This window comes from Pseudopipra pipra, chromosome 2 (assembly GCF_036250125.1).
Source record: "Pseudopipra pipra isolate bDixPip1 chromosome 2, bDixPip1.hap1, whole genome shotgun sequence".
NCBI classification, from domain to species: Eukaryota; Metazoa; Chordata; class Aves; order Passeriformes; family Pipridae; genus Pseudopipra; species Pseudopipra pipra.
In genome coordinates, this window is record NC_087550.1 from 119,365,979 (window position 1) to 119,388,741 (window position 22,763).

The 22,763-nt window shown below is 56.9% G+C and overlaps 2 protein-coding genes across 2 annotated transcripts in view; one reads left to right on the plus strand and one right to left on the minus strand.

Moving 5' to 3' along the window:
• The window catches only part of NUP98 (nucleoporin 98 and 96 precursor), a 209,302-nt gene that overhangs the window by 162,080 nt on the left and 24,459 nt on the right, over positions 1-22,763 (plus strand). The window lies entirely within an intron of this gene.
• On the minus strand, positions 6,414-8,473 carry LOC135410477 (olfactory receptor 52B2-like). The gene has a single exon (XM_064647232.1). The coding sequence runs from the start codon at positions 8,441-8,443 to the stop codon at positions 7,469-7,471; it is 975 nt and encodes a 324-aa protein (XP_064503302.1). The 5' UTR covers positions 8,444-8,473; the 3' UTR covers positions 6,414-7,468.

The following is a 22,763-nucleotide window of genomic DNA, read 5'->3' on the forward strand; positions in this document are numbered from 1 at the left end:
ATTCCAATTCATCTTTCTCAAGGGCATTAAACAATCCTCAGCATCAGATGTTTTCTCCTGGGACTTCCCCAATGAAGATGCCTTACAGCTCTTTAAAAATTAATGTTTTGTACCCTGTAGAAAACAAGTGTTTTCTACAGTCCTGGAATAATGTCTGTTCTGTCTCCCTGCTCAGAACTTTTTGCTGTTTTTGTCAAGCACTGATCCCCAAACCAGAGCTGGAGAAGGACTTTGGACAAAGGCCTGGAGAGACAGGACAAGGGGGAATGGCTTCCCACTGCCAGAGGGCAGGGATAGATGGGAGACTGGGGAGGAATTCCTGGCTGGGAGGGTGGGGAGGCCCTGGCCCAGGTTGCCCAGAGAAGCTGTGGCTGCCCCTGGATCCCTGGAAGTGTCCAAGGCCAGGTTGGACGGGGCTTGGAGCACCCTGGGCTGGTGGAAGGTGTCCCTGCCCATGGCAGGGGTGGCACTGGATGGGCTTTGGGGTCCCTCCCAACCCAACCCACTCTGGTATTCTGAGACAGAATAGAGTCCCCTGGGTAATCCCAGCCCTCAGAGGCTGCACTGAAGCAGCTCCTGTCTAACAGCCACCAACTGCTGGAACAGACCTCTGGAAGTGGGTGGAGGACCAGGGGGGAGACTCCCCCATGCCAGGACACAGGTGATGGGAACTGGGGCACTGCCATTGCCAGCTGCCACTGCAGCCACTGCCACTGCAGCCTGCTCCTTGCACTTCCCTCAAGGCTTCCAGTGACTGAAAAAGGACAAAGCTTTAGTCTTGCAGGTCTTGAACCCCCGTGACAGAACCTAACCCATGACAGCCTCTCACAGCCACAGAACTGTGGAGTGGTCCAGGCTGGACAGGACCCTGGGATGTCTCTGGTCCCACCACCTGCACAGAGCAGGGTCAGCCAAGGGCTTGAGTGCCAAAATCCTCTGAGGATGGAGCTCATGAGCTCTCCAAGGAAACCTGCTCCAGCCCCTGCTCTGGGCTGTAAATCAGTCAGCCCTGTACAAGGTCAGCCAGAAGAAACAGAAAATTCACACTTTGTTCCTGTTCCATCTGATAACTTACATTGTCCAGGGAGAGCTGGGATTCCAGGCAGATGCTCCAGACTCCCCCGTTGCTCTAATGCAGAGGGAACTCTCCAGATGGTGCTCACAGTCCAAAGATGTCCATGGCTCAAACCAGGGGTTTGCCCTTCTGCATTTACCAGACCAACAGAGGGATATTTCATGCCAGAAATGCTAAAATATGTAAAGAAAGCTCTCCCCTTCCTACCCCAGCCCAGGGGGAAGGCCACACTGTTTAGGTCAAGGTAGCACCCCACAGCTCACCTGAAGTCACCTGACAGCCTCCCAGCCCCTCAGCAGACACTCAAGGAGCTCCTCTTGATTTCCAGCAGTCTCTGGAACAAAAGACTTATTTTTCACAGCAAAGGACTGCTGTGATCACCCACCTTCGCCCCTTCATCACCCCAAAAAGCACCTGTAAGGTGCTTTGCTTTCATTCTCCTTCAAAGTTGGATCCATGTGCTGGTTCCTTGTCTCATCCCCATCACCACTGGAGCAGTGGGAGAGGTGTCCCAAGGGGACTGGGAAGCTCTGGGAGGAGCAGGACCTCCCTTGGAAGCCAGCACGACTCTAAGCCCCCCTTCACCATTCCCTCCCCATCCACGTCCCAAAATGTGGCCCTGGGGACTGGGTGAAGCGTTTGGGAACAAGCTGAGGGACACATGGCCCTGTGCTGCCACCATCACCCCCTGGGGACACACGGGGACCCTCACGCTGGGGCCAAGCACCCCCCAAGTGTCCCCACCAAAACTCCCCTTCCCTCAGACCCCTGAGCTTCCCAATCCCCCCCAGGGCTGGGCCCCTTCCCTGGAGCAGCCCCTGGCCCCTCCTGGGGTGACTCTGCACTCCTCTCCAGTGTCTGTGCAGGAGCTAAAAACCTGATTAGCAAGGATTTTGTGCTTGTTTCTACAGAGCTGCTGCCCATCACGGAACAGCAGACCCAGCACTCGGCCAATCCCTGCAGAACCTCCCCGGGAAGGTGTGGAAAATGAGACATGGATGGGAAATGAGACATGGATGGAAAATGGGACATGGATGGAAAATGAGACATGGATGGAAAATGAGACATGTATGGAAAATGAGACATGTATGGAAAATGAGACATGGATGGAAAATGAGACATGTATGGAAAATGAGACATGGATGGAAAATGGGACATGGATGGAAAATGAGACATGGATGGAAAACGAGACATGGATGGAAAATGAGACATGTATGGAAAATGGGACATGTATGGAAAATGGGACATGTATGGAAAATGGGACATGTATGGAAAACGAGACATGGATGGAAAATGAGACGTATGGAAAATGAGACATGGATGGGAAACGAGACATGTATTGAAGTGAGACTTTGTAGTTGGCCAAACTCCACCAGCAGCTGCTTTACTTATCATTTATTAGTTTGTTTGTGTGACATAATGAGCTCTGCATCACAGTGCTGTGACAATAAAAAATTGTTGTGTCCAGCCTTGGGGTAAGTTTGTGACCCCATCTGGAGTCACTGGAGAATGGAATGCCAGGACTCCACGGAAGGCAAACCCCAAAGAGCCCTGATTGCTGTTAATCACATTCCTGCCCTTTTACACTGTATTGATCAAGTCTCGTGTTCACTTTGCCATTATTTTATTTGGATCTAAAGGCAAATGGAACCGTTTCAGATTTCTCTGATAATCCTATTCCTCTGTTAAATTGAAGCACATAAACTTCTGTTTTTCCTGACTTAAGTCAAACCTTTTTTCTTTTCCTGACTGGTTTGGCTGAGCCAGGGGACACCCAAGGAAGACTCACAGTTCTGGTGGCTCCTCCACCTGCTCTTCCAGACCCCCCAGGCACACGTTGTCCAGATCTGCTGATCTGCCCCTGGTAGAGTCCCACCATTCTTTGGGCTGCTGAGATTATCAAGTCCAATTTCTCCCCCAGCACGGCCAAGGCCACCACTGACCCGTGTCCTCAAGTGCCACATCCACACAGCTGTCGAGTCCCTTCAGGGATGGAGACTCCACCACCTCCCTGGGCAGCTGTGCCAGGGCTGGGCAGCCCCTTCTGTGGAGGAATTTCCCCAATATCCAACCTGAGCCTCCCCTGGCACAGCTGGAGGCCGTTCCCTCTCCTCCTGTCCCTTGTTCCCTGGCAGCAGAGCCCGACCCCCCCCGGCTCCCCCCTCCTGTCAGGGGGTTGCAGAGCCAGAAGGTCCCCCCTGAGCCTCCTTTGCTCCAGGCTGAGCCCCCCCAGCTCCCTCAGCCCCTCCTGCTGCTCCAGCCCCTTCCCAGCTCCTTTCCCTTCCCTGCATGCTTCAGTAGATTCACTCCAGATATGCAGAGACAAGTTAAAAGCCCTCAGCAGCAGGGCATTGTCACAATATCCAGGGTCCAAAGGGGAATTTGGGGTCCCAGAAGGAGTGACCAGGTGTGTCAGGAGCTGCCACTGTGTGCATTCTGTCTCTGGAGCACAGAGGAGGGCTCCAGGCTGCTGCTGGATCACCAAGAGCTGTGGTGCCAGTGCAAAATAAATAATGAAATTCTCTGAGCATCCAGGCACTGGGGACTTAGGGAATATGGAAAATTTACAGCACATTCTGCACTGGCTCCCTCACAGTCCTCTCCAAGTGTTAGAGGAACACAAACCCATCCTTCTCCAAGGGAAATCCCTTCACATCCACCAGGTCTGGAGGAACTGAGCAGGGGCAGGGTGCTGGTTCACCCCCTTGAGAAACACAACAGTGCCCTCCTGGACCAGTTCATGCTGGAGTTGGGGCTCACCCAGCTGGAACTGCTGCCAGGGGATGGCCACGTACCTCTGGCTGTGTCACTCAATAAAATGGTCACATACCTCTGGCTGTGTCACTCAATAAACCCTGCAGGGACCCCAGCCCATCCCACCTCTCTAATCCACCTCTGTCTCACCACATCCAGCTGAAACAACAGTGCTGTGACCCAGCCCTGGGTGTCACCCCCCTCCTTGTGCCACCACCTCCTGTGCCATCACCCACCTCCTGTGCCATCACCCACCTCCTGTGCCATCACCCACCTCCTGTGCCATCACCCACCTCCTGGGTGTCACCTCCTGGGTGTCACCTCCTGGGACAGCCCTGGGACAGCCCCAGCCTGGTGTTTAAGGCCCCTCTGGTGGCCCTGGGGCACTGCAGGGCTGTGGTTGTGCTGGCACAGGTGGTGAAGGGCACCAGGGACATCGCTGGTTCCTCTCCCTGGGCATTTCCTACCACTGCACTAATTGGGTGGGGATTGTACAACCCCTGCAGACCTTCAGGCTGTCCCTGAAGGAGTCTCAGGGAGTTCTCACCACTCCATTACTCATCACCACAGTCAGCCCTGCACAATTCATTCCCTGGTCCTGGATCCCAAAGTGGTTCCCAGGGCTGTGCCTGGACCAGCCTGGGTGGGCAGGGACCTGTACACCAGCTGTGAACTTTACCCCTGTCCTTGCCCCAGACTCAAAGTGTTTTGGAACCAGAAACTGTTTTAGCTTTTTGGGGAACCACGATGGAGAGGAATCTGGGAGCTCTGAGCTGGAGATCAGCAGGTATTCCTGCTACAAACCTTCCAGTTGATTTTGTCCCCATTTCTGATTTTATTGGATTACTGTTTCTCCCCTAGAAACCTGCAGAGACGCTGAGCAGGCTGGGCAGTGAGGGCAGGGGACCTGCAGTCAGCAGCTTCCTGGCTGCCATGACCCTTGAGGGACCTGTCAGGGACCTTTGGGGACCAGCAGGAACCTCTGATTCCTGAGAGCAAATCAGCCAACCAAAACCTCCCCCTGAATGCTGGGTTACCACCTCGTTTCAGACAGGACAGTTCAGGGAGGTGCTGTGCTGTTTATTATCTCCATGTCTGTGTGTGGTGGGGATTTTATTAAATTAGCACTTGATGGAATCATCTCATTCCACCCCCTGCCATGGGCAGGGACACCTTCCACCAGCCCAGGGTGCTCCAAGCCCCATCCAACCTGGCCTGGGACACTTCCAGGGATGGGGCATCCTGACTGGGTCGGCTCCTCACCCCCCCAGGTGAGCTCCACACCTCCAGCTGGCCACTGACACAGAGGGTGACCCCCTCCTCCTGTCCCCTGCCCGTCCTTCCCAGAGCCACTCTCCTGCCACCTGCCCAGACATCACGATGAGAGAAGTGAGAGGAACTAAAGTCATGAAGCTTCTCTGCTCCAATTCATTGTCCCCAGAGCTCTGCAGACAAAGCCCCACTGTCCATGAACAGCAATAAACCCGGTGGAAATGGGGTACTTGAACCCTGCACACTCGAGGCTTTGTCCGTGATGAAAGCCAAGCCTGTCCCGACCACGCAGCAAAGCAATCACACACTGCAGAGTGTTTTCCTTTCAAACACACGCTGAGAGCTCGACTCAGCACGAGCCCCAGGCTCCATCTCCACTCCAGGCACAGACTCAGCTCCTCTGTGTGCAAAGACATTCACTGAGGGCAGAGGATTCTCAGCAACTTCCACTTATCTCCCAAAGGTTTTTGAGATTTCATTTGCTTTTCATAAAACCCCAGTTGAAATTATAGAATCATGGAAGAACGTAGAATGGTTGGGGTTGGGAGGGACCCTAAAGCTCTTCTTGTTCCAACACCCTTCCATGGGCACAGAACCTTCCTCCTTCCCTTCCTCCCCCTCAGAAAAGGGTTCTTGCACTCCGAAGACACAAAAACCATCAACTGAGCTAAGAATGAATAGGTGTCTCCAGAGCTGGAGAAAAAGTAGGAAGTGCAGGAGCTGCAGTTTCCCACCACGTGTGGGTTATTAAGCTGACATTTTAACCACGCTGAAATATAAATCTCCCTGCTCAGCTGGCTAATGCCCCATTAGGCATGGGCCCCTGGCCAGGAATGGCCCAGCTGGTGATTCATTGACTCGGGGACATGTCCCTGGGCAGTTTGCTCCTGACCCAGCCACCATGTCCACCCAAGGAGCAGAGCAGCGAGTTTAAAACTGCCTCCCCAGGGCATAAAACCATTATGGGAAACCCCAAGGAGCAGACAGATCCATAGAACCCCAGAATCATGGAATCCCAGAATGGTCTGGGAGGGAAGGGACCTTAAAGCTCATTCTGTTCCACCCCCTGCCATGGGCAGGGACACCTTCCACCAGCCCAGGTTGCTCCAGGCCCCATACATTGAGCAACTCAAATGGCAGCTCAGCTGTTCTCAGAGCTACCAACAGCAACGCACTCTCCTGACGCATTTTCCTTCTCACAGCTCCCTCTCCTATCAGAAACCACATGGCTGTTCTGAGCAAATACTCTTTCTTTTGCTAAGGAAGCCAGTGCAAACACAAATGTTCTGAGGACATTAAAAAAACCCAACGACACGAGCAGCTTTTGTACCCGGCTCTGTTATCTCCACTGGGAGAAAAACAGCCTTTAATGAAGAGACTTTCATTTCCCCTGTGCCCATCACAGGGTGCCTCCTTTGATCAAATCAGAAGAAAAAAAAAAAAAAAAACAGAAGAAACACATTGAGAGTGTCAAGAACGTTTGGGGGTTCTGATCTGAAATCAGAAATCTCTCTCTTTCCCTTTGTTTGAAGTTGTTACTGGGATGGCTGGAGCAGAGCAGGGATTGGTTTCTGTGTCAGTCACCTCCTGTGTCATTCAGGTGTGAAGACCCCTGGTCCCAGAGAGCAGAGCACCTGTGGCTCCTGCTCTCCATCAGGGAGACTGAGTTTGATCCACCAGCTCCTATCCTGACGCAGGGCACAACATTCTGTGGAGCCCATATCCAGGGAGAGCCATTCCCTGACACCTTGGGGTCACCAGCCACTCCAGACGTTTGAGTTCAGTTGGGCAGTCATGGTTTAGGGGATATGGGACAATAAAGCCTTTCCTGACCTCCCAGAGTTCTTCAGCAGGGAAACACCTTCAGCAGGGAAACAAACACCTTCAGCAGCAAGAGGTGCTGGGGTCCCTCAGCAACGAAGGCAGGGCAGGCCACCCATCCTCTGTGCCGTGGTGAGCAGTGAGCTGCCCACCCAGCCATGGTTGATGTGCCAGGCTCTGGTCTGGTGACTGACAAGGTGTTCAGAGTCTGGGCACTGAGAGAACGGGTGAAGGAACAGGCAGAAACGAGTCTGTAGGACAGCAAACACAACCAGCAGCAGCAGGTGACAGCGAGTCAGGAGGTGTAGGAGCCTCGATGCCCCTCAGCTGAACCTGAGGAGGTTCTCCATCGCAGTCTCTGACGATGGAGCAGCCATGGGGAGCGGCTCCAGGAGAAACAAACAGCAGTGAAAGTGCTGATGACCCAAGCCCCAGAAATCCCACCACCCTCAGCTTGTCCTGAACCCCTTGGGCAAACCTTGGGTGAGAAGTGCTGCAGCTCTTGGTGCTGCTTTCCAAACCCGTCCCGTGTCCCCCTTCCCCTGCTCAGCACCTGCCCGCGCAGCCGGGGCAGGGACACTCCCCCGCGGGGCAGAGGAGGCGGAGGACACGCTCCCGGATCTGCCTGGTCTTCACCCCATAGACAATGGGGTTGAGCATGGGCGGGACCACGACGTAGAGGTTGGCCAGGAGGATGTGGACGCGACTGGGGATGTGGTGGCCGAAGCGATGCGTGAGGAAGGAGAAGAAGGCGGGCACGTAGAACATGAGGATCACGCAGAGGTGGGAGCCGCAGGTGCTCAGGGTTTTGAGCCGAGCCCGCGGGGACGGGAGGCGGAACACGGCGCGGAGGATGAGCGCGTAGGACACGGCGATGAGCACGACGTCCAGCCCCGAGGAGAGCAGCGCCGTCGTCAGCCCGTACCACACGTTGGCCCTGATGTCGGCGCAGGCCAGGCGGGCGATGCCCATGTGCTCGCAGTAGGTGTGGGGCATCACGTTGTGCCCGCAGTAGGGCAGCCGCTTCAGCAGGAAGATGGGCGGGAACATGATGCAGAAGCCCCGGAGGACGGCGGTGAGGGCGATCTTCCCGATCACCGGGGGCGTCAGGACGGACGAGTAGCGCAGCGGGTCACACACGGCCACGTAGCGGTCGAAGGCCATGGCCAGCAGCACGGAGGATTCCACGATGAAGCTGAAATGGGTGAAGAACATCTGCGTGATGCAGGCATCAAAGGAGATCTCCCTGGCGCTGAACCAGAAGATGGCCAGCATTTTGGGCACCGTGGTGGTGGACAGCATGAGGTCAGAGACGGCCAGCATGGCGAGGAACAGGTACATGGGCTCGTGGAGGCTCCGGTCCGTGCTGATGACGAAGAGGAGGACTGAGTTGCTGAACACTGCAGTGAGGTACATCAGGCAGAAGGGGACGGAGATCCAGATGTGGGACTCCTCCATGCCTGGGATGCCCGTCAGGACGAAGGTGACGGGGTCGAAGCTGCTGTCGTTGAGCTCGTACATGGCGCTCCGGTCCTCGGGGTCAGCCTGGCTCGGCTCTGCGCAGGAAAGAGATGGATAAACAGTCCCTGCTGAGCCTGGACTTGCCTACAACCCCCTACTGATGTTACAAATCAGGGCACAAGGCACCTGCCTTCCACCCTGCGGGGTTCCCTCACTGTGCTTTGCTGTACGCAGCACCTTGTTTGTTCTATCAGTGCTACAAACTGTCTGTAAGGAAAACATCTTCTCTGTGCCTCCACCACCACCACAAACCAGGCCAGGCCCTTTCCTAGCTCAGCTTTATCCACTGTCCCACAAAGATTGCAAAAGTCATAAAAATAGTCATAAAAGCCCCCGTCAGCCTTGTCACGATGGGTGGCTGCACCTGTGAGCACAGAGCCGTGTCTGTGTGGGACTGTGTGCTCCTCCAGGGAGGTGAAACGACACAGTTCCTCACCCTGCTCAGATCAGTGACTGAATCTCCAAGAGCTCCTTGCACAAACCACAAATACAGGGATGAACCCTGCCACAGTGCCAACACTGGGGAGCGTCTGCAATGTGACTTACACCCAACTGCACCTCTGAGGGCTGTGGCCATCCCTGACACTTCTCTCTTGGAGACCCTTTAGGCACTGGAAGAGGCTCTGAAGTCTCCCTGGAGCCTTCCCTTCTCCAGGCTGAACACCCCCAGCTCTCTGGAGCCTGGCTCCAGAGCAGAGGGGCTCCAGCCCTTTCTTTTACTGCCTTTTCCTTCCTTCCTTTTCTACTCCTTCATCAAGAGGGGCAAAGACGTGGTGGGCTGCACAGAGTGATCCTTGGACAAAGGAATGCTGGCCCAAAGCAGAAACACGCCAGAGAGACACCCCGAGTGCAGAGTTCTGCCCCGATGTCAGCACCTCCCAGCCTCTGAACTCAGTGTCACAGTTCCTGAAGTGCCGGGGCAGCCTGAGCTCGGAGCTGGATGTTTGGAGCTGGGAACATCATCCCTGAGCTGGGAGCTGGATGTTTGGAGCTGGGAACATCATCCCTGAGCTGGGAGCTGGATGTTTGGAGCTGGGAACATCATCCCTGAGTTGGGAGCGCCCTCCCATAACTGATCGGCCTGCGGGTATTTTTGCGCATTTGAATAATGCAAACAAGCCAAGCTGCGGCTCCTCCGCGGAGGCTTTGCCGTGAGAAGGGCTCTGAGGAGAAGGAGCACCACAGGACTGACGGGTTTATGTGCTTTCCCCCATTTTAGCCCCCCAGCCCCCATGTAAGCTCCTTCATACGCTAGAAAAACTCCAGGCCAGGGTTGGGATTGAAGGAAAACCAGATGGATTCGGACCAAAGCTAAACCTTCCCTGTTTGCAGCCTGGTTTACTCTCATTGCAAACGCAGATACCCAAGACAGTGTTTGCATTTCTAAGCACTTCCATTAAGGAGGATTCTCGGCCTCCCTGAACTCAAAGTCCACCGAAAACATTGCTCGGTACAGAAAAGACCTTCAGCTCAACGCAAATATTTATCCAGTCTCCTCTTCCACTTGCAAGCCCACGTCACCCAGGTGAATCGAGCCGGGCTGGGTCTAGAACTGGGGATTAAATCCGCCTGGGGACGTTCCCAGGCCAGCCGGTGAGATTCCGTGTGGGCTGCAAAGCGCCTTCCACCTCCACTTCCCAGTTTATGGAAATCTATTCCTCTCACACGCCGCTTTTCTTCCCTTCGGTCTTTTCAAACAGAATCACTGCCCCAGCTCCCAGTGTTCGATAAGAAATGACTCACCAGGAGGAGCAGCCCCAGCGTGGGGAGAGGAAGCACAGCCCGGGCGCTGCAGAGCTCGGGGACCCAACTCCCCCGGTGCTCCAGGGCGGGGGATGTCGGTCCTTCCCTCTGCCGGGTCCCGGAGGGAGCATCAGCCCCTGCACCTGGGGAAGTTTAAACTGGCGATGCATTAACCATTAACAGCAGTTAACACTCCCGGGTGAGGCATTTCCTGCTTTCCAGCATTTGCATTGCGAGTGATTTTCCTCTCTCCCTCCCGGCCCTGAGGACCTGCGGGGGCTCAGCCCGGGCCCTCCCGGGACCATCAGCATCGCGGGTCTTGGGGAGTCTTTCGTCTGCGACAGGGGCAAATTGCCTCGATCCACTGCTGAAACCTCCCAAAACAACCCCCTCGTGCTGCCACAGGGGAGGGGATTCTCTGCCACCCGACCCGGCCGTGGGCACTGAGCTATAACCATGAGCATGATGTGAAGATCACTGATCAAATCAACAATCTACAAAATCATGGTTTGCAAGAAATTCTTGGCTGTGAGAGGGGTGAGGCCCTGGCCCAGGTTGCCCAGAGAAGCTGTGGCTGCCCCTGGATCCCTGGGAGTGTCCCAGGCCAGGTTGGACGGGGCTTGGAGCACCCTGGGCTGGTGGAAGGTGTCCCTGCCCATGGCAGGGGTGGCACTGGGTGGGCTTTAAAATCCCTTCCCCCCCAAGTCATTCTGGCATTCCATGATTCTTTGATCGTAAATTAATTTGGTTCAAGCACCCACAGGTACATATGGAGACCCAGTTGTATTCACTTCCCAAGCTTCTCCCTTAAAAAACAACACCCCAAGTTACATCCTCTGTCACATTTTTTAAAAAAACCCCACAGTTCAAAAGCCAAGGGTGACCTGGCCAGCCATAAATTGCATTTATTCCGGAATGGTTGGGCAGTTATTTATTTCAGCTCTTCAAAACACTGTACTACCTAAAATATTTCTAATCAAGTGCAAGAGTAAACTCATCATACAGAGCAATGAGAATACCTTTCCCTGACATGGAACATTATTTCATGTGAAACACTTGGGTTTTTTTCCCAGAAATCTGATGTGACAGATTATGCAATGAGGGAGGACACAACCACCTCTCTCTCCCTGGCAAAGCAACATCTCCTCCAGCCACTCCCTCTCCAGATTTGCTGTATTTCCCCTTTCCTACACTGCTGTGTCTCCAGGACAGGGCAGCAGCAGCAGGAGGAGGAATGTTCCCTCCCAGCCCGAGCTCTGACCTGCTCCCTTGGCTGTGATCTTCTCTGCACTCAGCTTCAGCCCCACTAACACTAAATTAATGTGATTTTCACCCAGTTCTTAATAGAACGGTTGTGTTTCTTCCTCAGCTGGGACCACAGAGTCTGCAGCAACAGGGGAATTCAAAGAGAAGGTACAAAATGGAGTTTTGTCCACGAACTGGCTCCTGATTAAACCCCAGTGATGTGGAGCAGGAGAGGGACAGAGGCACCCACGTGGTGGGGACAGGAGACAAGGGGCTGTGCAGGGGGAGAGCTCACTGTGGCCCTGCACCCCAAAATCCTCAACCCCCTGAACCTGGGTACCATCATGAGGGTGGGGAGGCCCTGGCCCAGGTTGCCCAGAGAAGCTGTGGCTGCCCCTGGATCCCTGGAAGTGTCCAAGGCCAGGTTGGACGGGGCTTGGAGCAACCTGGGCTGGTGGAAGGTGTCCCTGCCCATGGCAGGGGGTGGAACAGGATAAGCTTTTAAGTCCCTTCCCACCCAAATCAGTCAGAGATTCCATGATTCTGTGACCCCTAAGATCATCAAGTCCAAAACTGTCAGAGAAGACAATTCTGAGCAGTGCCCTGCCCCCCCAGCAACACTGACCCCAGCCCTGGCCCCTCCACCCCAGCCCTCCCTTTTCCCTGGGACACATCTCCCTCCTCCCCCAGAGACAGGGAATGCCTCCCCATGGCTCCCGGGGTCAGAAGGCAGCAGGGGAGGGAGGTCCTGTCTTGCAGAAGGATCCAGGATCCAAGAAAGGCAACAGCTCTCTGACCAGGCACCACCACGGCTGCAGCAGCCGTGGAAATGTCCAACAGGAGCCAGGCAAAGAGTGAGAGCACTAAAACATCGGGATCATCTCTCCTCGGACACCTCGTGCATCTCAAATTGCAGCATTTGGATTGGATTCCCCTCACTCTGGCTTTAGGAAGGGGTTTGGATGATGCTCTGAGCTCTCCCGGGTGGGGGCTGGGCTCCTGCCAGGGTGGGCAGCGGCTCCCCCGTCCCGGTGCCAGCACTGAGCCACCCTGTCCTGGCCAAGTGGAGCTGTAGGGGAAATCTTTCCATTGCAGGTTGGACTCTGGGACCTCGGGGATCTTTTCCAAGCTTGGTGATTCTGTGATTCTACAGAAGGGAGGATGTGCTGCTCTGCACCCCTAACACGGGGCTTGTACAAGGAGCTCCAGGTTTCCTCCCTGCTGTGGACACTTCCCACCTTGGGCTGGTTTCCAGGAGGCTCTGTGGGGCACAGCAGGAACCCTCGGGGTACCCGGCCTGGCTGGGGCTGAGCAGAGCCCAGGAGCAGGGATGGGGTCCCAGAAATAGAGGTGTCACTGTGAGGAGCAGGACACGGGGGCTGCCCCTACTGTCCCCAGAGCTGGGGCACTCACAGGGGCTCTCTGGGGCTGGTGTGAGGAAGAGGAGCCCACAGAGCTCCTTGGGGTGCTCCAGCCTGCACAGGAGAGGTGAGACCGGGCAGCACGGCTCGTGTGTGACTGGAGAAGTGCTGAGGCTTTGGGAGGGTGACTCTGGAGGTCCCTGTGAGGCAAGAAATGGTCCTGCAGCCCAGCAGCTCCACAGGGCTCCCGGTGGCATCACCCAGAGACTGTGGTGGCATCACCCAGGGGCCAGGGGAGGTGGCAGGATCAGACCCCACAGGCACTGGGCAGCTGGTGTGGGGGGCACCAAGAGGGTCCAGGCAGATGCTGTGGAGAAGGACCAGGGCAGAGAGGGCAAGGATGTGCTGCAGCCTGGCACAGAGTGGGACACAAGTCCCATCTGTCCTCCAGGACATGAGGGGTGTCCGTGGCATGTACAGAGGCAGCCCCTCACTGAGACCTCACCGTCCCCTCAGGGTAAGGGGCGTTTGCACCATGGCTGCAGCTGGGTCTGGCTTCAGCAGAGCCCTAGAGATGGACCTGAAGTGTCCCAGGCCAGGTTGGATGGGACTTGGAGCAACCTGGTCTAGTGGAAGGTGTCCCTGGCCATGGCAGGGGTGGGACTGGATGGGCTTTAAGGTCCCTCCCAACTCAAACCCTTCCATGACTCACTGCCCCATCATCCCCCGAGCTGCTCATCCCCCCGGGGCTGGCAGTGACAAGAGTGACAGGGACAGCCTGACAGGAGGGTGGCACAGCTGGGCACAGCTCAGCACGGGTGGGCACAGCCCTGCTCCCTGCCCTGAGCCCCTCACCTGCTGCTTTCCCAGGCTCAGCCCCGCGGCTCCCACCCCAACCCGGGCAGCCACAGCTGCTGCACCATTGTTCCCAGGGCTTTTAAATCATTTTTATTTACCCACAGGCTCTTTTCTTCCCAGTGCCTGCAGCGGGCGGGGGGACTGTGCCCCCACTCCTTGGTGCACCTGAGCACAGAGCCCTGGCACTGCTCTGGACTGGACCAGGCAGGGCCCACCAGAGCTGAGCCCCCCACCATGGGAACTGCCCCAGCTGGGTCTGGGTGACATCAGCTCCCCGTGTGACCCCCGGGGCCTGCCGACCCTGAGCTCGGGACCCCCCGGCAGCCCCATGTCCCACAGACCCCCCCCATCTCCAACCCCGTGAGTGCTGCAGGGGGAGCTGTGGGACCCCACAGACAGGGGAGCTGTGGGACCCCACAGACAGGGGAGCTGTGGGACCCCACAGACAGGGGAGCTGTGGGACCCCACAGACAGGGGAGCTGTGGGACCCCACGGACAGGGGAGCTGTGGGACCCCACAGACAGGGGTCCTGGCTGAGCAGAGCTCTGAGGGGAGGGGGGCGGGAGTTGTTTGGTGTCAGAGCAGATTCCAGCAGGAAAGGGCAGCAGTGGCTTCCCCAAAAGCCTCCTTTGGGACTCCACCCCTGTCCTCAGCACTGGGCTTTGTCCTTCCCCCTTTCACCCTCAAACCAGACCACTAACCCCCCCCAAGAGATCGGAGAGCAGCAGAGCTCAGCTCCACACCAACCTCACAGGGTTATTTGCTTTTCTTCTGCTTCTCTCGCAGATTTGGGGCCAGTTCACACCAGACATGGGCTCAGGGGGTCCCTCCTGCCTCTCTCACCAGAGCCACGGCCAGGCTCTGCCATCCCAGGGAGCAGAACTGGGACGTCCCCCCTCGTATCTTCTCCACCATGTGGGTTTGTGTTTCTCTCCTCACCCACAGAACCTCGGGATATATTTAACCTGTAAGTGTTTTCTCCCAGAAAGAGCCCGGGGCTGTGGAACACAGTGTAACAGCCCACAATAGCTCTGTGGTGAACACCACACTCCTGAGGTCAAGAGAGCAGGATGTGGAGCAGCAGCACAGATGCTCAAGAGCTGCTGTTTCTGCTCTCAGAGCCCCTTCCCCAGACAGAGCATCACCTGCACCAGGTGTGCAGGGCACGGCCAACCTGAGGGTGTCATCCCCCCCTTCTGCATCAAGGCCAGGCCAGGTGTGCTCTGGGACCCTCTGCAGAGGATGGAATCATGGAATTGTTGGGGTTGGAGGAACATCTGAGACTGTGGAGTCCCTGTTCCCCCAGCACTGCCAAGGCACCACTGCCCCACATCCCCAGGTGCCACATCCCCACGGCTGTGAGTCCCTCCAGGGTGGGGACTCCACCAATGTTCTCAGTATCCAGCCTGAGCCTCCCCTGGCACAGGTGGGGCCGGTGCCTGTTTGCCCACCCGTGCAGGGCAGCAGAGTCCTGCACTGCTGCTCTGCTCCCTGCCACCGGGGCAAACACGGCTGGGATGTTCCCCCAGAACACCCCCAACGTCCCTCACCTCCCACCACCCCGGAGGGGAATGTGGCTGCGGCCCCACGGGGGTTCCCAGCACAGAGGGACGAGGATGCTGAGGGCAGCTGGGACAGAGTTGGCTGGAGCTGAAACTCCCCCCCGGGCTCCACAAACCTGCAGGAATTTCCCACTGCTGCCTCAGAGTTTCCAGGGGGGGCAGTGAGGGAGATGCCAGAGATGCCCACAGAGCTCCCCTTCCCCGAGAGGGATTTCCAGAACGGAACATCTGTGGGATAAAAGCGAAATTCGGATGGAAACAGTGACACACGGACTGCAGGGCTCATGGAGGTTAAATAATGACTTTACTGAATAACTAAATAATTAAATAACTAAGGAATTAAATAATGAATTTGCAGAATAACTAAATAATTAAATAAGTAATTGAGTAATTAAATAATTAATTTGCTGAATAGCTAAATAATTAAATAACTAAACAACTCAACAACTAAATAGCTAAGTAATTAAAACACTAGATAACTAACAGCCTTGGGCAGAAGCAGCAGGCAGTTAATTATCTAGCTACTTAATTATTTCCATTAACTGCCCTCTCCATCCTGAGTTGCAGGGCAGCTCAGGTAAGAGGACCTCCAAAATAGATGTGTGGGATGGGCAGAGCTGCCCCCGGGCAGCGGCTGCAGGAGCTGCTGCTCTGCCACATGGGACACCCTGGAATCACTGAGCTTGGAAAAGACCTCCAGGGTCACTGAGTCCAACCTTTGACCCACCAGCACCTTGCCAAGTACCCTCTGAGGCCATCGAGTCCAACCATTCCCCAGCACTGCCAAGGCCACCAAGTCCTTGTCCCCAGGTGCCACATCCACATGTGGAGGTGGGCATGTGTGGTGACAGCAGGGTGAGGGGAATGGGAAGGTCTGTAGGCAGAGCCACAGCAAGGTGAGGAATTCCCAGGGGAAGGCCCCTGAGCACAGACACTGGGGAAACGTCAACTCAGCAGGGGCTGAATCCACCACAGCAAATGTTGTCACCACGCACCAAAAATGGCGAAAAATCACATAGAATTACATATAATGACAGGTAATTACATGCCTGACTCAGGCTGTGGTGACAGCCCTCCCAGCTGCCTGGGTCAGGGGATGGGCAGCAGCTTCCTAGAGCTTGGATAAACAGCAATTCCACCATGGGAACCTCTCCAGCTGCCAGCTCCAGGCTGCCCCAGCTGCAGGTGGGAGCTCCTGCCTGGCACTGGGACCCTCCAGGTGGGACAGGTGGAATGGGGCTCCTGGGGCTGGACCAGGTGCCCTGGGAGTCCCAGAGCACAGGGAGGGGTGCACATGGGGATGGGGCTGCTCTGCCCCAGCACAGGGAGGGGTGCACGTGGGGATGGGGCTGCTCTGCCCCAGCACAGGGAGGGGTGCACGTGGGGATGGGGCTGCTCTGCCCCAGCACAGGAGGGGTGCACATGGGGATGGGGCTGCTCTGCCCCACACAAGGAGAAGCCCCTCGGGAGGCTGGGGTGTCACAGGAATGTGGCACAGACGGGGACAGAGATCCCTGGCAGGGAGCAGTCAGACCCTGGGGCTGCCCTGAGGGACATCAAACCCTGCTGGGTACCTGGGCAGGGGCTGGCACACCTTGAAAAGCCTGGTGGCACCCACAGGTCCCCATGTAGGGACCATGCTGGTTCTCCCTGTACTGCTCTCGGGCCCGGGGAATTTTCCAAGCACATCTCCATTCTGGGAGGGTCCTTCTGCCTGCCCTGCTCTGGGGAGAGGCAGAGGGCTGTGGCAGCCCTGGCAGCAGCCCCCTGCCCCGCACAGGACCCAAAAGCTTGTTTCTCTCCCAGGTTGTGCCAGAACATCCATCGCTCCATGTCTCATCCCATAAGGATCCTGCAGCACCATCGATCCCTGAGCTCCCAGAGCTGCACTGAACTGTCCCCACTGGGCTGGAGAGGGAGCAGGACAAACAGCCTGGCCAAATTCTGGGAAAAAAAGGGTGTGAGGGAGACTCTGACTGACCACGGGGCAATGCTGTGGTATGGGATGGGGCTGAAAAGCGACAGCCCAGGCCAGGGGGCTGGAATTTCCTGCTGGGAAGCAGCTCTAGCAGGGACCCAGCACATTGTCACTGTCACAGGCTGGCAGTTAAGAGCCTGGAGGTGAAATTGGGACCGGGGTCCCTGTGCACACACAGGCTGGGGGCAGGTTCAGGTGCTGCCCTCAGGGTCCATCCACTGGAGAATGGGGTTGGAAAGAGGCTTGGCTGGAGCCAACGTGCTCTATGCCATGGTCTGATAATGAATGAAGAGCTCACAGGGACCTCAGCAGGCCTTGCCACATCCTGAAGGGCCGAGTCCCTGTTGGATGGAGCGGGACGCTGTGGGCTAATGGAAAAACTCCTCGAGGACCTGACCCTGCAAAGTCTTCAGCAATCCCAGAGAGATGATGGATGTTGTCCCCAGGAGCTCACAGATATTGTCCCCAGGAAATGATGGATCCTGTCCCCAGATGACAGATATTGTCCCCAGATGATGGATATTGTCCCCTGTCTGCCTCAGGAAGATTTAACAATTTCCACGATGGCACCCGAAGTGTTCTGATCATCAGATCACAGAACCATGGAATGGTTTGGGTTGGAAGGGACCTTAAGGCTCACCCCACTCCACACCCCCTGCCATGGGCAGGGACACCCTCACTGGGCCAGGGTGCTCCAAGCCCCCTCAAGCCCAAATTTCAAGCACTGTGTGAGTTATGGGACTTCCAGCTTTGCAGGTTATTGAATTGTTCAGATCCCAAAGGGCGACTCTGGACAAGCCACGGGAGGACAGAGATGAGCGGGAGCTTCCCACTGGAGCGTGGGGTGACACCAGCACTGGGGTAACCACAGGTTTGGGAGCGTGGGACGGGGTGTCCTCGAGAGACCCTCAGACAGGGGATGGAGCATCTCCCGGAGGCGCAGGAGGAGGGACACCCCGTGTGCGTCAGCAGCACGGCCCAGGGGCTGCGGGAGGGACGAGGGGCCTTCGGGAGAGCACAGGGAAGGTCTCCCAGGAACCCAACAAAGGAGCCCCGAGGACACCGATACCGAGAAACCCCAGGGCGAGCAGGAGCCGAGCCGGCAGCGTCCCCACGGCTGCAGATCAGGGACTGAATTGAGTCTGTAAATTGAATTCCTCAAGAAATAATGCATTGCACAGGCTGGTGCTCCGGCCTGGGGAGGTCAGGGACAGCTCACAGCAGCAGCTGCCCAGCCAGGGGGTGGGGGCACAGGCAGGGACAAGGCTGGGGGTGCTGGGTGGCTCCAGGAGCAGAAACTCAGGAGCTCAGAACTGGAGACACAACCTGGATTTGGACACCAGAAATCCCAGAGTCATTTAGGGATCATCAAGTCCACCCTGTGCCCCATCCCCACCTTGTCCCCCAGCCCAGAGCACTGAGTGCCACAGCCAGTCCTTCCTGGGACACCTCCAGGGCTGGGCACTCCAAACCTCCCTGGGCAGCCCCTGCCAAGGCCTCACCACCCTTTCAGTGAAGAAATTTTTCCTAACACGTAATTTTTCCTGGAGCTGCTGGAGGAAAGAGCCAATCCAGCAGCACCCGTGGGGATTTGGATTCTCCGTCCCAGGAGAAGGAATCCTCACTGACAGGACAGAGAAGTACCAGGATGTGGAGTGGGAAGGTGGTGGCCAAGGCAGACTCCTACTTGGATGGCCAAAGCAGGGCAGAGGGGAATCCCCACAGCCAAACCAGGGGGAGGAACGAAATACTGCAGGTGCCTGCAGAAGAGGGAAACCCGTGAAAACTCTGTGGGCAGATGCCAGGCAAGCTGAAAGCTTTGACAAGCAACTGCCTCAGGGGATCCAAACCAGCCCCAGAACCTTCCTCAAACAATTCCAGAGCAGGGGACACCAGAGAGAGCTCATGGGGCCAAGGGGTGGTCCTGGCCAAAGGGGGCCCTTGGGGCAAATGGAGCCTGGAAAGAGCAGAGGGGTAAGTCCCTGGATCTTTTGGGTTTTCCCCAGCACAGGAAGGACATGGAGCTGCTGGAGGGAGTCCAGAGGAGGCCACGGAGCTGCTCCCAGGGCTGGAGCCCCTCTGCTCTGGAGCCAGGCTGGGAGAGCTGAGGGGGTTCATCTGGAGAAGAGAAGGCTCCAGGGACACCTCAGAGCCCCTTGCAGGGCCTGAAGGGGCTCCAGGAGAGCTGGAGAGGGACTGGGGACAAGGGATGGAGGGACAGGACAAGGGGGAATGGCTTCCCACTGCCAGAGGGCAGGGATAGATGGGATATTGGGAAGGAATCCTTCCCTGGGAGGGTGGGGAGGCCCTGGCCCAGGTTGCCCAGAGAAGCTGTGGCTGCCCCTGGATCCCTGGAAGTGTCCAAGGCCAGGTTGGACAGGGCTTGGAGCAACCTGGGCTGGTGGAAGGTGTCCCTGCCCATGGCAGGGGGTGGCACTGGATAGGATTTAAGGTCCCTTCCCACCCTTGAGAAAGCTGGAATTGGCAGCCCCACCCTGGAATCATGAGCCCCTCAGATCCACAAAGGCTTCTGCATTTGGAAACTTTCCACTGGAAATGGAGGTGCCAAGGTCAGTCTGAGAGTGGCATGTGCAGGGAGAGGACAAGGAGTCCCTCCAGCAACTGGAACAAGTGCAATTGGAATAACTGAGCTGTCCAACAGGAGAGTGCATTCCACACTTTGTCTGACAAGCACCGACCTTGAGAGAGCTGGATGGGGATGAGGCTGATGAAGTGAACCCTCAATTAATGGAATTGGCAGCGTTTGTTCCACTTTGCTGGGGAGTCAGGGTTGGCTGAGGGACAGAGGCAGGGCCACGGAACAGCCACCAGCTCCCAGGGCCATGGATCATGCCAGGCTGGCTCTCCTGTGCCAGGGGGTCCTCCTGTCCCCACAGCCCCAGACCTGGGGGCTCCTGCTCCGGAAAGAAGAAGAAAAAAGACAAATCACTCCACTCCTACCCCTGGAAGGGGTTGGTCTCTTGGCTCTGACACAGGTTTCTGTGAACTTTTGGCAGGAAGCAAAACCCAGGAGCCTTGGGACAGGTGGGAAATGAGGGTCCCCATCCCCAGTGTGGCCCAAGGGGACACGAATCATTCCCCTCACCAGTGCTGGGAGCTACTTCCCCAAACAACCCCAAATCCAGTAGCTCTAAGCACGTCAGGAGGGCTCAGGAAGGGATTAGGAAGGGATTGAGGAAAATCTTTTACCAGGAGCTGTCTCTGTGCTGGACCCCCAGGGGCTTGGGGAGGGGGGAGACACAGGCCACCCCCAGCTCAGACACCTTGACAAAGTCCCAGTTTGGTGCTAAAAATGGGCTTGTTGGGATAATTCACAGGAGAGGCCCATTAGCTGGACAAATCTACTTAAGGGAGTGAAAGAGGACGATTAATCACTGGGATGAAGGCTTGGGATAATCTCCCAAGGAGCAAATAATTGGGCATTAAAGTGGGGGGGGGAGGCTCTGAGCAGCCTGTGGATCAATCCTGACTCTGGGGGCTTCCCCATGGGAACCACGTGGAGAAACAGCACAGCCCCCAGTGCCACGGGGCTCCCAGGGTCCCCCTGGACAGGGTCCTGGATCCACCAGGGAATGGGTATTGGAGGTTTGGGGAGTCATGGCCATGTGCTGTCCCTGCCACAGATGGGCTTCCAGGGGGCCCCAGTACCTCCAGGGTAGCCTGGGAAAGTGTCCTGGGAAGGGGAGGAGAGGGGGGACAGGGAGGATGAGGATGAGGTCCTCCCACAGGAATAGGAGGCTGCACGAGGCAGCCTGAGCACCATTCACCTGGTCTGACAGCCGGATAAACGTGTCCCTGTCACGGCACTGGAGTCGGGGCTCATTCCCAGCATCCCCAGCACTGCCTCCAGAGCCAAACCTGCAGCATTTGGCCCTGGGGAGGGTCAGCCCAGATAGGCACTGTCACAGCCCAGGGCACAGGACCCAGCACAGCCCCGGGAATGGGATCTGGCACAACCCAGGGCACAGTCCCTGTCATGGAAATCACCATCAGTGTGGTTTTCACAAGGTCAACGCTCCCATCCCCAGCAGTGCCAACAGATGGTGCAGCTGGAACACTGGAGAGGAGCAGATCCCACAGCAGGACCCAACAAGCTTTGTGGGACCCGCTGCCACCCCCACCGGGACACCCAGGTAACCCAGGTAACCCGGGTGCAGGACACTCCACTGCTCAGGTAACCCAGGTAACCCGGGTGCAGGACACTCCACTGCTCAGGTAACCCAGGTAACCCGGGTGCAGGACACTCCACTGCTCAGGTAACCCGGGTGCAGGACACTCCACTGCTCAGGTAACCCAGGTACCCCGGGTGCAGGACACTCCACTGCTCAGGTAACCCGGGTGCAGGACACTCCACTGCTCAGGTAACCCAGGTACCCCGGGTGCAGGACACTCCACTGCTCAGGTAACCCAGGTACCCCGGGTGCAGGATGCTCCACTGCTCCCCGCTCCATCCCTGTCCCGGGGAGGGGCCATGTCCAACAGCAGCTCAGGAAGGAGATGGCTGTGGGGCTTGGGCTTGTCCTTCCCATGGTCCTTCCCGCTGTCGGGACATACCCAGGGCTGGTGGCATCATCCTGGTTTGGGGGTGGTTTGATGCTGGGATGGTTCAAGGGCACTGTGCTGGGGAGACTCATCTCCCTCTGCTCAGGAGCTGGGGGGCCCACACAGGTGCTCAGGGAATGGCTAACGGATGTCCTGTCCCATTTCCCCCTTTTCTCCTGCCCCCACATGTTCCTCCCTTCCTACCCCAGCCAGGGGAGGCTGGTGCCCAGGGCAGTGACATTGTCCAGGGGGAAATGCTCCCTGAGGCCAGGATGGCTGTCTGGGTGCAGGGACCCAATGGTCCCTGTGAGCCCCTCCCAAGGGACGTCCCACGGTCATAAAGTAACTGGTGGATGAATCCCAGTGTGCTCATGGCACCCACTGGCACTGGGAAACCAGTAAGAGCCTCCTGACCAACTGGGGACTCTCTTGCTTGTTATCCCTGTACACCAGGTCCCGCAGTCTCCGCTGCTCCCAAATTCCCAGCACAAACCTGTGACAGTCCTGAGGCTCTGGCAGGGCCAGGAGGGAAGTTACAGATGTCCTGAGCCTCGAAGGTCTGAATTTACTGGGAATTGTATGGACTTACCTTACACCTCGAGGTTTGTTCCAACAGTCTGAGCACAAAGCACGGCTACAGCTCAACCCCCTGAGCTGCAGCCTGTGGCCAAAGGTGTGGGGCTCACCTGCAGCAGCTGGAGGCACCCAGAGGTCATGGAATCATGGAACAGTTTGCGTTGGGAGGGACATTGAAGCTCGTCTCGTTCCACCAGAGCTGGCCCAGGTGAAGGTGACACCACCGGAGCTGGCCCCAGGCCCTTCACCTGCTGCAGTGGCACTGGGAGTGGGGACACGACCCAGCACAAACCAGTGCTGGGCCGAGAACTCACTGTGACACACCAGGAGGTGACAGGAGCAGCTGGAGCGTGTCCCCTTCTGCCTTGTGCTGTGCCTGGGCTCCCAGCACCACACCCCGAGCCCACCCCAGCCCCGTGAGCTCCCAGGAGCTG